Here is a 20,112-nt window from a genome sequence, read left to right as displayed (position 1 = left end):
AGTCCCGCATCGGGCTCCCTGCTCAGCGGGGCGTCTGCTTCTCCCTCTGACCCTCCGCCCTCTCGTGTGCTCTCTCTCTCTCTCTCTCTCACTCTCTCAAATAAATGAATAAATAAAATCTTTAAAAAAAAAAAAGATTTATTTATTTAAGTAATCTCTACACCCAACATGGAGCCTGAGATCAAGAGTTGCATGCTGTACTGAGCCAGCCAGGTGTCCCTCTTGTGATTCTTTTAATAACGTTCTCTTTTCTCTAGTTTACTTAATTCTAAGAATACACTGTATAAGATAACATACAAAGTATGTGTTAATTGACTGTTAGTAGTAAGGCTTCTGGGCAACAGTAGGTTATTAGTAGTTAAGTTTTTGGGGAGTCAGAGTTATAAACAGATTTTTGACTTCATGGGGGTCAGCACCCTAAGGGTCAACTGTATCTCCTAAGTATGAGGACATTTTTCTTCGTAAACATAATATCATTATCACACCTAAGAATTCAGTAATACTAATGGTTTTACTATCAAATATCAAGTCTATATATATGTTTCCCCATTTGTCCCCAAAATGTATTTTATTTCTTTAGGTTATTATGTCTCTTTAGTTTTTTTTTAGATTGTATTTATTTGAGAGAGCGTGCGAGAGTTGGAGGAGGGGCAGAGAGAGAGGAGAGAGAATCCCAAGGAGAGCTCGGAGCCTGTTGCAGGGCTTGATCCCAGGACCCTGAGATCATGACCTGAGCCGTAACCAAGAGTGAGACGCTTAACTGACCAAGCCACCCAGGCGCCCCTGTTTAGTTTTTTAAAAATTTAGAATACTTACCCCCCCTCCCCGTTTTGTTTTTCATGACAGTGAAGCATGTTGCTTGTTGAAAAACGCAGATGAATAAAAAAATCCATAATCCACCACTCAGAGATACCCACTTTATTTTTTATTTTTATATTTTAAAGATTTAATTTATTTGACAGAGAGAGAGACACAGCGAGAGAGGGAACACAAGCAGGGGGGAAGTGGGAGAGGGAGAAGCAGGCTCCCCACTGAGCAAGGAGCCCAATGTGGGGCTTGATCCCAGGACCCTGGGACCATGACCTGAGCTGAAGGCAGATGCTTAATGACTGAGCCACCCAGGCGCCCCTCCACTTTAATTTTTTAAACAAACTTCTAATTTTGGAGTAATATTAGATTTACAGAAAAGTTGTAAATGTAGTATAGAGTTCTCATGTACTCTTCACCCAGTTTTCCCCATTGGTTTTTTTATTGTTGTTGTTTTTTTAGTTTACACTTGAGCAGAGATTGATTTATGCAGCTTATCTAAAATCAGGGTCAAAATTCATAGTCACCATACCTCTCACTCCTCTTTTGCAAGTCAAAATTTTCTCAAGAAGTAGTTCCCCCATTGTTAATACCTTACATTTCTATGGTACATTTGTCAAATCTAAGAAACCTTCATTGGAACATTAGTGTTAAGTAATATCCAGATTTTATTTGGTTTTTCCTAGTTTTTCCACTAAAGCCCTTTTTCTGTTCAAAGACCTATCCAGGATCCATGTTGAATATAGTTTTCATGTTTCTTGGGCTATGACTGTTTTTCAGAGTTTCATTGTTTTTGTGACAATTTTGAAGAGTCTTGGTCAGGTATTTCTCTTTCTTACCTTCTTTCCTTCTCTCTCTCCTCCTTCCCTCCTTCCTCCCTTCTTCCCTTCTTCCTTCCTTCTTTGTTTCCTTCCTTCCTTCCTTTCAAAGATTTATTTATTTATTTGAAAGAGAGAGTGTGTGTGAGTGATCCAGGAGAGGGGCAGAGGTAGAGGAAGACAAAGAATCCCAAGCTGACTCCACGCTGAGCGCAGAGCCCTTTGTGGGGCTCCATCTCACGACTCTGAGATCAGGACCCGAGCCAAAGCCAAGAGCCGGACACTTAACTGACTTAGCCACCCAGGCACCCCTGGTCGGGTATTTCATAGAGTGTTCCTCAGTTTGGGTTTGTCTGATGTTTTCCTCATGATTAGACTGAAGTTACAGGTTTTGGGGAAGGAATACTCACTCTTAATATTTTGTTTCGGGGCGCCTGGGTGGCTCAATCGGTTAAGCGGCTGCCTTCGGCTCAGGTCATGATCCTGGAGTCCTGGGATCGAGCCCCGTGTCGGTCTCCCTGCTCAGCAGGGAGTCTGCTTCTCCCTCTCCCTCTGTCTGCCTCTCTGCCTACTTGTGCTCTCTATCTATCTGTCAAATAAATAAATAAAATCTTAAAAAAAAATTTTTTTTGTTTCATATCTTGGCTTTTTATGTAACATTCAATACATATATGTTTTATAAAGTAGGATTATATATTGTATTATTTTATAACCTACTTTTTTTTACTTTACCAAAACTTGTTTTTACTTATATATGGGAGTAGGAAACTCTGTACCGAGTTTCAAACGCTGATTTGAAAATACAGTTTTAGAACATAGACTGTTGGTAAATTAAAGACAGCTTTTAAGAATGATGATGGTGGTGGTGGTGGTAGTACCATTTTGTTTTAATTATGCAGTTGGCTTTTTTTTAAATTGATTTATGTTTTATTTAAAAAGCTCAACTGTTTGGGATTATGATGTGTTTACAAGTCTCCACAGATAATCTAAAAGGGAAAATAAAGAAATACAAAGAATAGAAAATGTTTTTTAGTAAAAAAATTTTCTTTGCAAGTAGCAACCTTTTCTAGAAAGTCAGTCTTTTAATTTGATTGCTTCATAAATATGGGTTTTTAAATATATATTTTTTTATAGATTAGTAGGCATGTTAGATGATTTGAGAGGAGACTCAAACTTTTCAAGAAATAATGTGGAATTATTGAAAGAAGGCTGTTTCCAGCATTGCTGGCAATTCTAAACTATGGGTCAAGAAAAGTCAGACTAATAGATGGAAAAAAACCCCTCAATTTTAGCTGTTGATACAACTTTTAAAATTTAGTTTTTCTTGTTTTTATCATTTTAGTTACTAAGATGGTGGAAGGTCCATTAGGATATTTCTTTTATGTACTTAAAACATTTTACTTTGCTATTGAATTTCATGCATTCTGCAATTTTTCATAAAGATTTTCATAATTTTCATAAAGAGAATTTACCTCTTTATGAAAGAGATTATTCAAAATGGAATATGAGTTTTAGTTTCTAGTTTTCTTCTCAGTGGGCTTAGTCGCTCATCTAATGCTTCTTGCATGCTCAGAGATTTTATAAGAGTTTTAGAGAAAAATGCAAGTCTGGGTAAATATTAAATACAGTACAGTGAATAAAATTTTCTTTACTTTGCAGAATATTTTGCCTATGTATCCCATAGAACCATGACAGATTCCAGTTTTGGATAAAAGCAGATAAATTTAAAGATAACACAATATTCCTCTTTATGACTTGGAATTCTAATGAGTACTGAATTTTGTACAGGACAGTTCTTGGAATGCTTGGCATTCAGGTTATTTTAGGCCATCTCTTTGGGAAATTCAATTAAAGTATTTACTGAATGGCTTTAGTGAATTGAATTGTTGTCTTGGGGATATAAATGATATAAAATATGACCCCTATTTATAAGATGGTTGTGTGGGCAGATAAAACATCTTATATATTTAATTCAAAATAATAAATGATTAAGAGGCCAAATCATTCTATAGGAAGTAGTGCTGGTTTGGGAGGGAGAACATTTTAGGAAAGTTAAGTCTGGGAGCATTCATTTAAAGCTGAGTAGGAGTTAGGTTCAGAGACAGGAGGGAAAGGACATTCAGGCAGTGGGAAGGGCATTGTCAGAGACTCAGAAGCCTGACTGTCCTTTGGGAGTGGTGGGAAAGTTAGGCTTAGCCAGGCTGTGGGTGGCCTGGACATCTGGTAATGAGCCTGGACATTATTTTATAGGCATTTCAGAACCACCGTGCCACCTCTGGAGTAATGGTTCTTTTTTTTTTTTTTTTAAAGATTTTATTTATTTATTTGAGAGAGAGAGAATGAGACAGAGAGAGCACATGAGAGGGGGGAGGGTCAGAGGGAGAAGCAGACTCCCTGCCGAGCAGGGAGCCCGATGCGGGACTCGATCCAGGGACTCCAGGATCATGACCTGAGCCGAAGGCAGTCGCTTAACCAACTGAGCCACCCAGGCGCCCTGGAGTAATGGTTCTTAACTTTTTGTGTCCCTGAGGAAGCATGACACCCTTCTAGTGGCGTCACTGTCCCCCCACAGCTGTGCTGCTGAGTCTGGAGAACGGGGCATGCTCTGATATGCTTTCCTTAATCCACTGGGCTAGGTCATATGGGTTATTTTAATAATGTATCAATCTGGCTTTTCTTCTTTTGTCACAATACATTTACTTTCCAGAAGAGTCTTGTTTTGGGGCGCCTGGATGGCTCAGTCGTTAAGCGTCTGCCTTCGGCTCAGGTCATGATCCCAGGGTCCTGGGATCGAGTCCCTCATCGGGCTCCCTGCTAGGCGGGGAGCCTGCTTCTCTCCCTCTGCCTCTGCCTCTCTCTCTCTCTCTCTGACTTTCATGAATAAATAAATAAAAAAATTAAAAAAAAAAAAAAAAGAAGAGTCTTGTTTTCAGAATAATAGAGTTTCCACAGGGAAAATAACAATGCATGAGGCAGATTAAAGGCAAATTACTGACTTTGTAAAAAAGTGAATCTCTTAATTTTTTCCTAGCAATTCTTCCTTTAAATTTTTGTTTTGTTAGTCATGTAAAGAAACTTATGTATTTTATTGTATGTGTCTTTTAAGTTTTCCTATGGTTTTATTGTTTATGTAACTTAATAATTAAGGACAACTTGGGGCGCCTGGGTGGCTCAGTTGGTTAAGCGACTGCCTTCGGCTCAGGTCATGATCCTGGAGTCCCTGGATCGAGTCCCGCATCGGGCTCCCTCCTCTGACCCTCCCCCCTCTCATGTGCTTGCTGTCTCTCATTCTCTCTCTCTCAAATAAATAAATAAAATCTTTAAAAAAAAAATAATTAAGGACAACTTGGAGTCTAATCAAGACCCGATTATGGCTGTTAGTGAGTGGATAGTTCTAATGTCCAGCAAAACTCATCATCAGTCTTCGCAAATCTTGACAAATGCCGTCCGATTCATTCCACCTAAGTTAATTATGAGGATGATAATTTTTTTGTTTCTGATGGAAATAAATGTATAAGACAGTATAGAAATCATCTTCAATTTAGATTGAGGAAATTTTATTTACTACCATTGGCTCCTGCTGTTTGGTCACAGTTTATTTTTTTTTGAAGTCTGTCTGTAGTCAAATAAGCTTTAGCTCTTTTGAAATGAAGGAGGAACATAACTACATTAACAAGAAAAGTTAATTTAGGGAAGATAACTGATTTTTTTTTTTTTTTACAATAAAATACATTTCATGACTTGATTTCATGGTGGTCTTTCTTATACTGTTACAGAAAGAAGTCCACAGTGGGAAAAGAATGATGCTTTTAAAAATCACCTTCCTTTTTATCATCTGTTACTGAAGATGTCTTAGTCCAGGCCTGTCTACCTACCACCTTTGTGGTGCACTGTTGATTGCATTTTTCTTCCAATATTTACTTTTGGTCCTGAACAGATTACTTAGTGATGATGGAATTCTTCAGAAGTATCCTATATTTTGTGCCAAGTGAACTCAGTGATTGCTCTATTTGGAGATATTCTTTCTGAGCCTCCATTCTTGCCTCTAAAACGTACATGCATGGAAAGGGAAATGTGTAGAAGTTTTCCATTTATTAACAACACTTACCCTTCTGTATCTATTTCCAGTTTTTAAAAAACATGTTAATTGTGACATTGCGATTTATATTTTAAAAGTAATTTTAAAATTTTACTTTGAAATTATACTGTAAAAGTGGCTTTTTTCTTTTGGTAATAAAAATTTTTCAATTTAATACATGTATAGTTTTTGCAGACATTCCCACAGTCAGGATACACACTGTCGTCATCCCAGAAAACTCCCTCATGCGCTCCTTGTGTAGTTACCCATCCCCATTCCATCACCCCTGCAACCACTGACCTTTTCCCGTCCCTATAGTTTTGGCATTTTGAGAATATAATACAAATGGAATCATACCCTGTTAAGCTTTTGAGACTGGGCTCTTTTATTCTTTCAGATTCATCTAAGGTATTACATGTATTGCAAATTTATTCTTTTTTTATTGCTGAGTAGTTTTCCATTGTCACTTATTAAAGGATATTTGGATTGTTTCCAGTTTTTAGCAGTTATGAGTAGAGCTGCTGTAAACATCTGTGTATAGATTTTTGTGTAAACATACGTTTTCATTTCTCCAGGGTAGCTGTCTGTGGGGAGAGGGGATTGCTGGGTCATGCAGTGAGTATATGTTTAACTTTTTAAGAAACTGTCAACTCTTTTTCTGGAGGGGTTGTACCATTTTATTTTATTATTTTTTTTTAAGGATTTTATTTATTTATTTGAGCGAGAATGAGAGAGAGAACACGAGAGGGGGGAGGGTCAGAGGGAGAAGCAGACTCCCTGCTGAGCAGGGAGTCCGATGTGGGGCTCGATCCTGGGACTCCAGGATCATGACCTGAGCCGAAGCAGTCGCCTAACCAACTGAGCCACCCAGGTGCCCCGGGTTGTACCATTTTATGTTCCCACTCGCAGTGTATGAGAGTTCTGGTTATTCCACATCATTGATATCATCAATCTTTGTAATGCAGCCATTCTGATAGGTATGTAGTATGTCTGATCATGGTTTTAATTTGCCTTTCTCTGATGACTAAAGCCATTGAACATCTTTTCATGTGCTAATTTGCCATCATCCTATCTTTGTGGAGTGTATGTGGAAATCTTTTTTTTTTTTTAAAGATTTTTTATTTATTTATTTGAGAGAGAGAGACTGAGAGAGCATATGAGAGGGGGGAGGGTCGAGAGGGTCAGAGGGAGAAGCAGACTCCCTGCTGAGCAGGGAGCCCGATGCGGGACTCGATCCAGGGACTCGATCCAGGGACTCCAGGATCATGACCTGAGCCGAAGGCAGTCGCTTAACCAACTGAGCCACCCAGGCACCCTGTGTGGAAATCTTTTATCCAGCTTTTAATTTGGTTATTTTCTTACTATTGAGTTTTGAGAGTTCTTTCTATGTCCGGATACAAACCCTTTTTCAGATATGTGATTGCAAATAATTTTCTCTTAGTCTTTAGCTTTCTCTTCCTTCCTTTACCGGTGTTTTTCAGAGAGCAAAAATGTTTAATTTTGATTAGGTCTAATTTATCATTTTTTTTCCTTTTTTTGAATTGTACGAAGATGGATAGATTTAAAAAAAATTTTATTTGACAGAGAAAGAGACAGCGAGAGAAGGAACACAGCAGGGGGAGTGGGAGAGGGCAAAGCTGGCTCCCTGCCGAGCAGGGAGACCCATGCAGGGCTCGATCCCAGTACCCTGGGATCATGAACCGAAGGCAGACGCTTAACGACTGAGCCACCCAGGTGCCCCAAGATGGATAGATTTTATGTATGTATGTATGTACATATGTTATATAAATTAACCCATTTATTATAGGCTAGCAGTGTTTCAAATGGTGAAGCTTCTACTGGTCTTTCAACTCCTTCAGTCTTCTGATGGCAGACTTTACTGTGACAGCAGAAGTGATGTTGTAGGTCCAGGCGCCACCAGCGACGGTTTTCATGCAGGAGCCACAATGCCAGATCCCCACAGCTCGTCTTTTCATCTTGGTTTTGCCACAGAAGGAGCAAGTGTACCTGGCAGGCTGGCTTATTTCAATCTTCTTCCCCATTTTCCTGAGGGAGGCACCATAACGGGTCCCGTATTTACCCACGATTCCGACCTTCTTGGTGTGTTTAGTCATGTCGCCGCAAACGAGGTCTGAGCCCAGAGAGCAAGATAGATAGATTTTAAAACAAGTTTCTTTCCTATAAAAACAATAAGGGGCGCCTGGGTGGCATTTGTTAAGCATCTGCCTTCGGCTCAGGTCATGGTCCCAGGGTCCTGGGATCAAGCCCCACATCGGGCCCCCTGCTTGGCGGGAGGCCTGCTTCTCCCTCTCCCACTCCCCCTGCTTGTGTTCCCTCTCTCGTTGGTCTCTCTCTGTCAAATAAATAAATAAAATCTTTAAAACAAAAAAAAAAAGCAGTGAAAACTAACTTAGTGATAGGAATGTTCTCATAAAGTTGACTTTTGTGGAAGGTGCAAATGTTATCATTTTATGGAAAGGTGGTGCTAATTAAAATACTCCTTAGTCTTAGGGACTCCTAGGACTATTGCTTAACCAGAAAAGATGATTGGCTTAGATTTGGGAGGATTTTCCCACTTACTTTTAAATGGTAATCTCTAACATGGTTAACACACGGATACTTTTATAATGCAGAATTATGTAGGAAATCAGTCATTAAGACTGTTTTAGAATTAAAATGGTGATACTTAGGGCGCCTGGGTGGCTCAGTCGGTTAAGCGTCTGCCTTCCGCTCAGGTCATGATCCCAGGGTCCTGGGATCAAGTCCCACATCGGGCTTCCTGCTCGGCGGGAAGCCTGCTTCTCTCTCTCTCCCACTCCCCCTGCTTGTGTTCCCTCTCTCGCTGTGTCTCTCTCTGTCAAATAAATAAATAAAATCTTTAAAAAAAAAAAATGGTGATACTTAGATTCACATTTGATGGTTTTGGAAGTGCCTGGGTTTGAGTTTCTACTCTTGGAACAGCATTGGAACCTCAATTGTGGGTTCAGAGTCAGTGTCATGGCTAAAAGCGTGAACTGGGTCATACTGTCTGGATTTGAATCCTGCCTCTGTTGTTTACAGTATAGTTGTGGGTAAGTAACTTTTCTGTGCTTCAGTTTCCTTCTCTGTAAATGGGATTGGAAAAAATAATAATATCCACCATATAAGGTCATTATAGGGATTAAATTAGATTCCATAGAGTATTTTCAACAACATCCAGCGCAAAATAAGCATTCAGCAAATGGTTCTTATTACTGCTGAAGTAGCTTTATGGTGAAGTCGTTTAAACAAATGTTTTAGAATTATATGTTCAACAGGCATTATAACCAAATACCGCACTTTTTCCCTCTCTACACTTTCTGTTATTAGTGATCAGTAATTGTGGCCAGTGTTATTAGCAATCGTGTGTAGATACTGTTTTATGAGACAGTCACCAGCCCCTTCTGTTTTTCACTTCCTGTGAGGTACAAATTAGATGTACATATATATCAATTAGTTCCAACTGCCTGAAACATCAACCTGAACTGTCTTAAACTAGAAAGAAGGTTCTTGGCTCACGTAACTGCAAGGTCCAGGCATAGCTAGCTGGAGTCAGGGCTCAAGTAGTGACTTCAGGACTCAGTTTCTCCCCATGAATCAACTCTGCCTCTTCCTGTATAGACTTCAGTTGTAGGCACTATATGTTAGAAAAATGGCCGCAGCATATTCAACCCCTGGAGTCTCTCAGATTTTAGGTTTAGCAGGAAAGAACGCCTCTTTCCCAGAAGCCTCAGCAAAAGTCTCATGTTTCATTGGCTCTTATGGGGTCACATGTCTCACCCTGAGCCAATCATTGTGTTCTGGGCTGTGGGACTTGGATTGGCCGGTTGTGCCATGGCAGCCTTGTTTCCCGTGGTGCAGTCTGCTCCTCAGGAACCACATGGACTGAGGGAGTAGGGCAGAGGTGAATTCTCCAAGGGGAAGCATGGGCTTTTATTACCAGGAAGAGGGATGGATACTGGGTGGCCAAATAACTAATGGTATTAGTCTCTTCTATAGGTCAGCAGCAGATTGCCCGAGTTCAGGGATTTGGATTGGAATCTTGGTTTCTGATGCCTGCGTTCTTGCCTGTGAAGTTACACCCTCCAAAGCCCATGTTCCCCACAGGGGCCGGAGTTTGTAGAAAGTTACAGTGTTTTATGTTCTTTTTATGCAAGTTGAATGTTTTTAACAGGAAGAGAAAGAATCAAGGCTGATAGAGGGTACATCTCACAATAGGCGGATATGGTGCTTCTTCCTATATTGATGTGATTCATGTGACTCATCTCCTTTCCCTGGACCTCCCTGTCCCACAGGAGAGGCTCTTCTAGACCCAGCGTGGTCAGTGTCTGCCCTTGGATCCGGCTGTTCTGGCCAGGCAGCGGGATCATATGCTATCGATATGGCTGTATCTGTATCCTAGTCCAGAGTGTCTGTCAGCCCCACAGTGAGGTGCATCTGGGTGCTGGCCTCTTCTAGGAGAAGTAGTTCTAGATCTCTTACTCTGTGTTTTCTGTAGTCCATTTTAGCATGGCTTGCGGCATCATCTCACTTGACTGGCAGTTTTTATTTTACCTGTGAGAAAGCACTTTAGTGTCTTCAGGAGTATGTGTAGCAAGGTGATGCGGTTTTCTGAAAAACCAGAGAAAACAGTTGAATAAGACCTGTTTCGTACTGTGATCCACACTACAGCAAAGTACCCCTAGTGAGGTTCAGGTAGGACTCAGGTAGAAACTAATTTTCAGGACCTGATTAGCAAAGGTAATTGGGGTAGAAACTTTCACATCCTCTTCTGAGGTAGGCTCTTGAACCTAATGAATCAGATGTTAACTCTAAGTCATTTACCCACAAAGCTCCTGACGTTAATAGTTCTGCCTCTCATCTCTACTTATATGTTGTTATTGAGATTTCCCTGGCGAATATGTTTGGTGGCTAATGTTGACAAGAGTCTTGTGATCTCCCTTTATAGCCACTTTTAGGGGTTTTCTCGTCTAGATCAGTGACAAGTGTACTTCTCCAAAGGCTGTTCTTCCATAATCATTATCAGTTTATTGAGGTGGATAAAATAGATGAAAATAATTCCTCTGTTAAGTAAGTAAAGTAGTTATGTAGAGTGCTGTTTTGTTTTCTATAATTACATTATTGTATGTTGAGATCAGTGCAGTGATTCTACTTTATATAAATTGAAGATTTGGAATTTTAGGGAAAAACAATAGCTAACACTTAACTGAGCACTTATTGTGTGCCAGGCATTCTTATAAGTGTTCTACACATATTATTTTACCTAAGCCTGCATTAATCATAGGAGGTAGGCATTAGTTGTCTTGCCATTTTAGAAGTAAGTTGAGATACAGGAGGTTAAGTCACTTGCCCTGGCCATGCAGCTGGCGAGTGTCTGAGTGACAGGGCTGATGGTGAGTGCGGGGGGCTGGTGAGTTGTGAATGCAAGTTCTCTGGCTCTGAGCCTATGCTTGGATCACTGTGCTGCATTCTGTCCCTAAGGAAGATTGTAGGTTGTGCATTCTTGGTTTTTCTTTTCTTTTTACTTCTTGTAATATTTTCTAGATGTGGGCTCAGAGTTTTATAGGAAAGATTTGCTCATTCTGGGGTGTTTGGTATCCGTGGGTTTATCTATCTATTGTTGCTGTTACCTGCCAAGCAAATACTGTGTGCTTGTTTGTATCAGTAATCCTCAATCAGGAATGATTTTACCCCCCAGGGGACATTTGCTTATGTCTGCAGCCCCTTTGAGTTGTCACAGGTTGGGAGATACTACTGGCTTCTAGTGGGTAGAGGCCAGAGATGCTCTTACACATCTTACAAAGCACAGGACAGCCTCCCAAAACTAAGAAGTATTTGGCCCGGAGTGTCAGGAGCATCAGCTGAGGCCTGTGTAATAACTTAGTGATTCTCTTATAATGCCATTCTTATGCCTAAGGGGCAAAGTCACAGTAGTAATATAGAAGTCGTCATTTTTGATTTTTGTTTGGTAATTGACTTCATCCACATTGATGCATGTTTGTATAAGGGGCATGAATACCAACTATACCTAACATATTTAAGCTTCACTAAGTCAAACTGGGTCTTGTGGCCCATTGAAGGAGGGCTGAGGAAGTTGAAAGGGACGCCATGTAGAGACTGAGGACACAGTACTCTAGATATTTGTTGTATTATTTATTTATTTAAAGATTTAATTAATTATTTTAAAGTGAGATATTTTAAGATTTTATTTATTCATTTGAGAGAGGGAGAGACAGAGGGAGCACAAGCAGGGGGAGAGGCAGAGGGAGAGGGAGAAGCAGGCTCCCTGCTGAGCAGAGAGCCCGATGTGGGCCCCGATCGCTGGACCTCGAGATCATGTCGTGAGCCGAAGGCATATGCTTAACCATCTGCGCCACCCAGGTGCCCCTATTTATTTATTTTAGAGAGAGAGAGAGAGTGGGAGAAGGAGAGAGGGAATCCTCAAGCACATTCCCTGCTGAGTGTGGAGCCGGACATGGGGCTTGATCTCATGATGCTGAGATCACGACCTGATCTGAAATCAAGAGTTGGACACTCGGGGGCGCCTGGGTGGCTCAGTCGTTAAACGTCTGCCTTCGGCTCAGGTCATGGTCCCTGCTCCGAGGGAAGCCTGCTTCTCCCTCTCCCACTCCCCTTGCTTGTGTTCCCTCTTTCGCTATCTCTCTCTGTCAAATAAATAAATAAAATCTTTAAAAAAAAAAAAAGTTGGATGCTCAACCGACAGAGCCACCCAGGCGCCCCTATTTGTTGGATTATCTTGTGAATAACAGATTTTTTTTTTTATTGTTTTTGTTTTTGTGGTTCTTGTTAAAATTTGCTAAATGTAAACATTTAAAATATCCTGTAATTTTAAAACCGTGTTTTGGTATTCTTCTAATTAAAAATTTCAAACTGAGAAAAGTAGAGAATATTGTACCCATGTGCATACCAGCCAGTTTAACAAATGCTGACAGAGGCCGAAGTCCTTTTTGACTCTTTCTTGGTCCATTCCTTAGAAATTTCTACATTTTTTGACATACAAGTATCATGAAGTTGAAGGGGCCTGGACCTCTGCTGATGTCTGTTCTTCTGCCTCACCCCCCGCCACTGTGTTTTGGGGGCCCATCCGCAGGTGTCTCCCTTTGGCTTTCGCTGCGGGTGGCAGAGGCAGCAGGTGGCTGAAGAACAGCTGGGAGAGCGTGGGGCCAGGTTGTCATCAAAGCTGGAGAGGCCAGGCAGGAGTGTCCGTGTGGGCTGGAGAGAGCTGAGAGGGACAGAGAAGTACCTGGGGCCAGTGGGTAAGGTGGAAAGTAGGGAAGAGCGGGAGAGTGAGTAAGGTGGGAACAGGCAAGAAAAGCAATCTGCGTGCTTGACGGAGCTGGTCACTAGAGGTCAGCAAGAGTGATCCTCTGAAGTAGTATTGTGATCGTCAGGTCAAAGGATTTTAGGTCTTCTCTGCGTAGGTTTTGTGCTCTTGCTGTGTGAGTGATCCAGCTAGGCAGAGGCTGTGCTTGAATTCTCAGTATCTCTTCCTTGGACCACCGTAGTGGTCTCTTATTAATGGCAATGCCTGCCTCTCAGCAGTTCTTCACAGGACTTCTATACAAGAGAGTCGTTCCTTATTTAGTTACTTTATTTTTATGTTTAAAGATTTATTTATTTGGGGAGGGGCAGAGAGAGAGAGGGAGAGAGAACCTTGAGCAGTCTGTGCACTGTGCGTGGAGCCTGACGCGGGGCTTGATCTCACGACCCTGAGATCACAACCTGAGTCAAAACCAAGAGTTGGACGCTTAACCGACTGTGCCACCCAGATGCCCCAGATTCTTTTCCTTATTTAAAAATCTATCATGCCCCATCACCTGTGGAATAAAGCTCTCACTTCTTGTGGCATGTGAGGTCATTCGTCTCTCCTGCTCCTCTTTTCCCTGACGCAGCTGGAGTTCAAGTCACATAGTTTCTCCTCCGTCATTTCACTTGAACTCCTCTCTCTGAAAAGCCCACATATGCCCTCCCTATCATCTCTGCGTGGTGAACTTCTGTTCACCTTTTGAGGCCAGCTCATGCCTTTTGGCAGATGGAATAAGTCTTTCTTGTAATTGTTCATTTGTGCGTGGCTGCTCTTGCTAGAATCGGAGTTTCTTGAAAGCAGTGATGCCATGTTCCATCTTTGATTTCAGTGTTGCTAGCACAGGGCTTGGCCTCGGGAGATCTTTGTTGAATTGAATTAATAGGCAGTTCAAAGTTGGATTTTAGCCATTTTTTTTTATGTTGGTGGGAAAAATCCTGCATGGTACAGATTTCGATTCTCTGCAATCACAGTCACAGAATTATAAGACTGAACTTGGGAGGTTTGGATATGAAACAGTTCTCTACTGTCTGGTTTAAAAAAAAAAAAGCCTTCATGGTTTGTTGTACCCTGCAATATTCAAAGTCATGTTTCATTTATACATTTGATGTGTTGTTTGTATGATACTGACTTACGGTTGACATTTTGCTTGGATCTTAGTAAAGATTCCACAGAATATAAAAGAGAAGTATAGATTTTGTAGCGTCAGTAGCCACTGCTCAGCTGCAGCTTGGTCAGAAGGCTGATTGAGAGTAACTATTCAGATAGATAATTAAACCAGCTGAGGTAGGAATGAGGCTAGAATTTAGTAAGATTTTAAAACTTTCTCTGACTTGTTCTTTCTTCCTGCCTTTAGGATTTTTGTCCCTGAGTCATGGAAGACAGAAGAGCTGAGAAGTCATGTGAACAAGCGTGCGAATCACTTAAGAGGCAGGACTATGAAATGACCCTCAAGCACTGCACAGAGGCCCTCCTTTCTCTTGGCCGGTACTCCATGGCCGACTTCACAGGGCCATGTCCACTGGAGATAGAAAGCATCAAAATTGAGAGTCTTCTTTACAGAATTGCCTCATTTTTGCAACTGGTGAGTAAACACTGTTGATAAGCCAATGCCAAACCATGTAAAAGGGACTTTTTCATTGAGTGGGGACAGTTGTTGGTCATAATCACCTAATTCTGGGCTGAGGAGATGAGCGACCTGGCTAGTGATTGCTGAATATGTTTAATTGCAACAACTGTTTTTAAGCCTTTAAATTGCACTAATGTATAACATTTTGGGTTATTCACTCATCCACCAGATACTTATTGAGTGTATACTATGTGCTGGACACTGGTCTAGGTACTTGGTATACATTGGTGAAAAAGATCCTTCATGGTATTTTTTCTATTAGGGGGACAGACAGTAAACAATAGATATTATATATAGGTAGACACTTTAGACTGTGAGAAGGTAGCAGTCTGCATGAAAAAAAGCTGGACAGGGCAAGGGAGATTGGGGATACTAGGGTTAGGGATGCAGTTGCAGTTTTAAATTGAGTGGTCAAAGTTGGCTTCACTGATCAGGTGATATGAAAGAGGTAAGGGAGTGAGCCATGTCAAGATCTGGAGGAAGAGCATTACAGGCAGAGGAAACAGTCAGTGCAAAGACCCTGAGGCAGAAGCCTGCCTGGCATGTTTGAGAGATAGCTAGATGGCCCCTGTGCTGGAGAAAAGTATGTGACAAGGAGTGGGTAACAGAACTAGATCCTGTGGGGTCCTCCAGGTCCCTGTAAGGACCTGTTTTTCTTCTACTTAAGATGGGGAGCTCTTGTGGGTTTTTTAAATTTAAATTTTTTTTTTTGGTTTTATTTATTTGTCAGAGAGAGAGAGAGGAGCACAAGCAGGGGGAGCGGCAGGCAGGAGAAGCAGGCTCCTCGCTGAGCAAGGAGTCTGATACGGGACTCGATCCCAGGGCCCTGGGATCATGACCTGAGCTGAAGACAGACGCTTAACTGACTGAGCCATCCAGGTGTCCCTCTTGTGGGTTTTTTTTTTTTATTTTTTTAAAGATTTTATTTATTTGACAGAGAGAAAGACAGCCAGAGAGGGAACACAAGCAGGGGGAGTTGGAGAGGGAGAAGCAGGCTTCCCGCCGAGCAGGGAGCCCGATGCGGGGCTCGATCCCAGGACCCTGGGATCGTGACCTGAGCCGAAGGCAGACGCTTAACAACTGAGCCACCCAGGTGCCCCCCTCTTGTGGGGTTTTGAGCAGAGGGGTGGTATGATCTGATTTGGCAGGAATTCTTTGGCTTTTTTGTTGAGAATAGGCTATAGAAGGGTAAGTGTGGAGGCAGGGGGACTAGTTTGGAGGCTGTTGGAATAATCCATGCCAGAGATGATTGTGGTTCAGACAAAATGGTAGCAGTGGAGAGAGTGAGAAGTGCTTTGGTTCTGGTTCTAAGTTGAAGATAGAACTAGTAAGATTTCTTAATCCGTGAATGCAGGGAGTGAAAGAGAGGGAGCCGTCACAGATTCCTTACTTCAATGTTGTTTTGTCTGAGCAATTGGAAAGTGGAGTTTCCTTCCTTCAGTGAAGTCGTTAGCCGAGGGTGATCATGAAGGAGGAGGCTCTGGTGATTTGGAGCTAGAGAAAGTGAGAAGTCGAGTGAGTAAATGGACAGGGAAGTACATTATAATGTTTATTTGTAGAGTACTATGTAATCCTCAGAGAGCACATGAGTTGGTTTTGCTCTGTGAATATTACATTTGAAACATTAATAATTAAACTTTGAAACAAAGCAGAGCTCTTTTTGGATAAAATCTGTGTTAAGCAGCCCTTGAACTACTTAATTTAATCTTGTATCTTTTTATTTTGCAGAAAAACTATGGGCAAGCTGATGAAGATTGTAGGCATGGTATGTTTAAAAATGGGACTGTTTTCTACTTTGAAAATTTTGAGTTATTTAAATGAGCAATGTTTAAGATTTGATTTTTTTATATGCTAATTTCAGGAGAGATTATAGTATTTTAAACACTCCACCTTACAGTGATGACTAGTAACTAATTTAGATGACACCTTCCTTGCCTTGATGGGTGTACACTTGAACATTGTTCCTAGTCACGAGTGAGAACATTGATAGTGTCCTTTTCACGTTTGTGTATTTTCAGTCAGTAAGAGCCAAATTTTAAGAACTGTAACACACATTGATTAAATGTTAAGCTTGGGTCAATTGAAATGCTTGCTTGTTCTTCCTAAAATGTTTTTATCCCTTCAGTAGAAGATTTCTCTTAGAGAAGAGAGACTGTCTAGGGAGTTCCTTGGTGCTTTTTCCTGTTTTCTTTGGGCGAGAAATTAATTAAAAAGATTCTTGCTCTTTGGGTACTCATAGAATAGGAATCCTTTTCTTCGTGATTGCTGCCAGTTCACTGGAATGAATTGAGTGAGTGGGAGAAGGGGTTCAGCGTGCATTCTCACACACCCTTGGTGGGATTTTTTGCACAGCTCAGTGGTTTGAGTACTGTAATGTGTCATTTATCCAGAATTTGGGGGAGGGGTGCTGAGGTGTTAAACAGAAGTTAAAAGCTTTTTATTACGCTTTTGTATCAGAACTTTTGAAAATATTAACTGTTTTTGTTGTAAACCTTAAAAACTATTAACTCCTGTGGCATATTGGACATAACCATTCATTGAAGAATGTGAACCTCCTTTAATAAAATCTTTACTACCTGTGGACATTTAAAGTTACCCACAAGCCAAATAATAGTAAGTCAGATGATATAGAGGAATATGAAGAAGGGAATCATTTCCCCTTTTTAGCCCATCTGAAGAAATCCCTGTTACTAGTTTGCTGTATCTTTAGTACCTTTTTTCATAGTGACAAACACAAATGCTTATAATAATGTAGATAGGGGTTTTCCTTTAAAAATTAAAAAAGATTTATATGATCACTACAAAGCATATTTCTTCCATACCAACAGATCATGGATATCTTTCTAAGTTCTACCGCTTCCAATTACTGCTTAATATTCCATACTATAAATGTTTCATATTGGCCATTCAGGTGGTTCTAGTTTTCTAGTTTGTTCATTATAATCCATCCTGTAATAAAAATATATTCTTTCTTACTGTTGTTTGTTTCTGTAGGATAGTCTTAAAAGTTGGATGTTTAGGTGAAGGAGTTGTTTTTTCCCTTTTTTTTTTAAGACGTATTTAGGGGCACCTGGGTGGCTTAGTCAGTTAAGTGTCTGCCTTTGGCTCAGGTCATGATCCCAGGGTCCTGGGATCGAGCCCTGCATCGGGCTCCCCTGCTCCTCGGGAAGCCTGCTTCTCTCCCTCTCCCATTCCCCCTGCTTGTGTTCCCTCTCTCGCTGTGTCTCTGTCAAATAAATAAAATAAAAAATAAAAAAAATTTAAAAAGAGACCTATTTATTTTTAGAGAGAGGGAGAGCGGGGGTGGGGGTAGGGACTGGGGCAGAGGGAGGGGGAGAGAGAATCTCAAGCAGACTCCCTCTTGAGCATGAACCTGGCCTTGAGCTCATGACCTGAGCCGAAATCAAGAGTTGGACACTTAACTGACTTCACCACTCAGGCGCTCCTGGGTGAAGGAGTTTTAAAAGTTGGATATCTGGCTTGAAATTATATGTGTGTGTGTGTGTATATATTTTGAAGATTTATTTAAAATTTTTTTTAAAGATTTATTTAAAATTTTTTTTAAAGATTTATTTATTTGACAGTGTGTGCACGCACATGCAGGGGGAGCTGCAGGCAGAGGGAGAGGGAGAAGCAGGCTCCCCACTGAGAGGGAGCTCGATGCAGGACGCGATCCCACAACCCCGGGATCATGACCCGAGCCCAAGGCAGATGCTCAACTGACTGAGCTACCCAGGTGCCCCAATATGCTTACAGTTTTTTGTTAAAGATTTTATTTATTTATTTGACAGTGAGAGAGAGAGAGAGGGAGAGAGAGCACAAGCAGGGGGAGCAGCAGAGGGAGAGGGAGAAGCAGGCTTCTCGCTGAGCGGGGAGCCCGATGTGGGGCTCGATCCCAGCGCCCTGGGATCATGACCTGAGCCAAAGGCAGATGCTTAATGACTGAGCCACCCAGGTGCCCGAATATATGCTTACAGTTTTAACAGACATTGTCGGATTCGTTTCTGATGCACGCACGCAGCAGCAGTGCATGAGAATGCCTGTGCCCCATAATCTCAGTAACACTGGAGCCTGTCAGTCTTGACATTTTGCCAATCTCATGTGTGAGAAATGGACCCTCTTTCTTCACTTTTCACTACCTTGAGTAGTAGTGAGGTTGGTACAGTCTTCTCATTTTGGAGACATACAAAGTCCCAGAAGGTTAAATGACTTGTGAAAAATCACAGGAGAGTAAATGCTGTTAGTGAAGGAGCATATGGAATATTTTTGTTGTTTTACTTAGCTTTTTACAGTTAGATACTGTTTTACAACTACTGAATTGCTAAAATAAATGTTTAACCAGGAACATTTTGGGAGTGATGGATATGTTCATTACCTGTATTGTGATGATAGTAACATGGTGTATACATATGTGCAAACTTACCAAATTTATACATTAATTATATGCAGTGTTTTGTATACCAGTTATACCTCTATTATGTTGGGGAAAAAAAAGTTTAATGTCTAGGATAAAGTTCTAATGAAATAAGTATACTCTTGTGTTGGTGGAGTATGAGGGAGAATGCAGCATGGTAATATGTTTATACCCTTTGACCCATTAATCTCATTTCTGGGATGCTTTCCCAAGCAAATAATCCAAAAGAAGGAAGAAATTGTATGTGGACTGGTGTTCATTGCAGTGCTACGTGTAAAAGTGAAAAATCCGCTTCCAGTAAGGGAGGACTTCTTTAAATTCTGTGCATTCCTCGTTACCATTTAGGTGATATGGAAGAACATGGAAAACACTTACTTAAATGCAAAAGCAGTGTATATAAAGTTGTTTATTTGAAATAGATATTTGGGAATATTGGCCAAGTTTATATGTATGTATTGCTAGTTGTAGAGTTCTGCTATTAGATGAATTTTTTTTTCTTTTCAACTTTTGGTAATCTTTTTTTTAAAGATTTTATTTATTTATTTGACAGAGAGAGACACAGCGAGAGAGGGAACACAAGCAGGGGGAGTGGGAGAGGGAGAAGCAGGCTCCCCGCAGAGCAGGGAGCCCGATGCGGGACTCGATCCCAGGACCCTGGGATCATGACCTGAGCTGAAGGCAGTCGCTTAACCAACTGAGCCACCCAGGCGCCCTCAACTTTTGGTAATCTTAATGTAAGAGAAAATACCATGGTTAGGCAGTGAGTCAGTAATAAAAAGCAAGTCAAGAATCTCAGCCTGTTAATTAGTATACTGCTTTGTAATGCTGGAGAGCTATGGAATGGCTCCTGTCCTACTGGCCCCAACCTTAGGTTTGCATTTTTCCATACTGTATTGTTTTGACATCTGTTCCCTTACTGTCAGGCTGTCAGTTTGCATTTCTTGCAACGCTCAACATGCCTCATTGTAACTACCTTTTCCCTCTTTTCCATTTGCTGCTTCTGACTTTCTGATTTCACTTTCT

The 20,112-nt window shown here is 41.1% G+C and overlaps 2 protein-coding genes across 2 annotated transcripts in view; one reads left to right on the top strand and one right to left on the bottom strand.

Moving 5' to 3' along the window:
- HELZ (helicase with zinc finger) overlaps positions 1 to 20,112 on the top strand; it is a 164,714-nt gene that overhangs the window by 14,781 nt on the left and 129,821 nt on the right. The window contains exons 5-6 of the mRNA XM_035026358.1: positions 14,403 to 14,630; positions 16,404 to 16,440. Coding sequence (XP_034882249.1) covers positions 14,421 to 14,630; positions 16,404 to 16,440 — 247 coding nt within the window. The 5' untranslated portion in view covers positions 14,403 to 14,420. The remainder of the gene's footprint in view (positions 1 to 14,402; positions 14,631 to 16,403; positions 16,441 to 20,112) is intronic.
- Positions 7,487 to 7,817, bottom strand: LOC118024352 (60S ribosomal protein L37a-like). The gene has a single exon (XM_035026220.1). It carries the CDS (start codon positions 7,815 to 7,817, stop codon positions 7,539 to 7,541), a length of 279 nt encoding a protein of 92 aa, XP_034882111.1. The 3' UTR covers positions 7,487 to 7,538.

The sequence above is a fragment of the Mirounga leonina genome, unplaced genomic scaffold, assembly GCF_011800145.1.
Source record: "Mirounga leonina isolate KUSES-001 unplaced genomic scaffold, KU_Mleo_1.0 Mir_197, whole genome shotgun sequence".
Classification (NCBI taxonomy): domain Eukaryota; kingdom Metazoa; phylum Chordata; class Mammalia; order Carnivora; family Phocidae; genus Mirounga; species Mirounga leonina.
This window is presented reverse-complemented; position numbering and strand designations above follow the sequence as displayed.

Bases quoted from the DNA above. Each gene is read 5' to 3' on its own strand.
- LOC118024352 (XM_035026220.1), bottom strand. From the start codon at position 7,817: ATGACTAAACACACCAAGAAGGTCGGAATCGTGGGTAAATACGGGACC.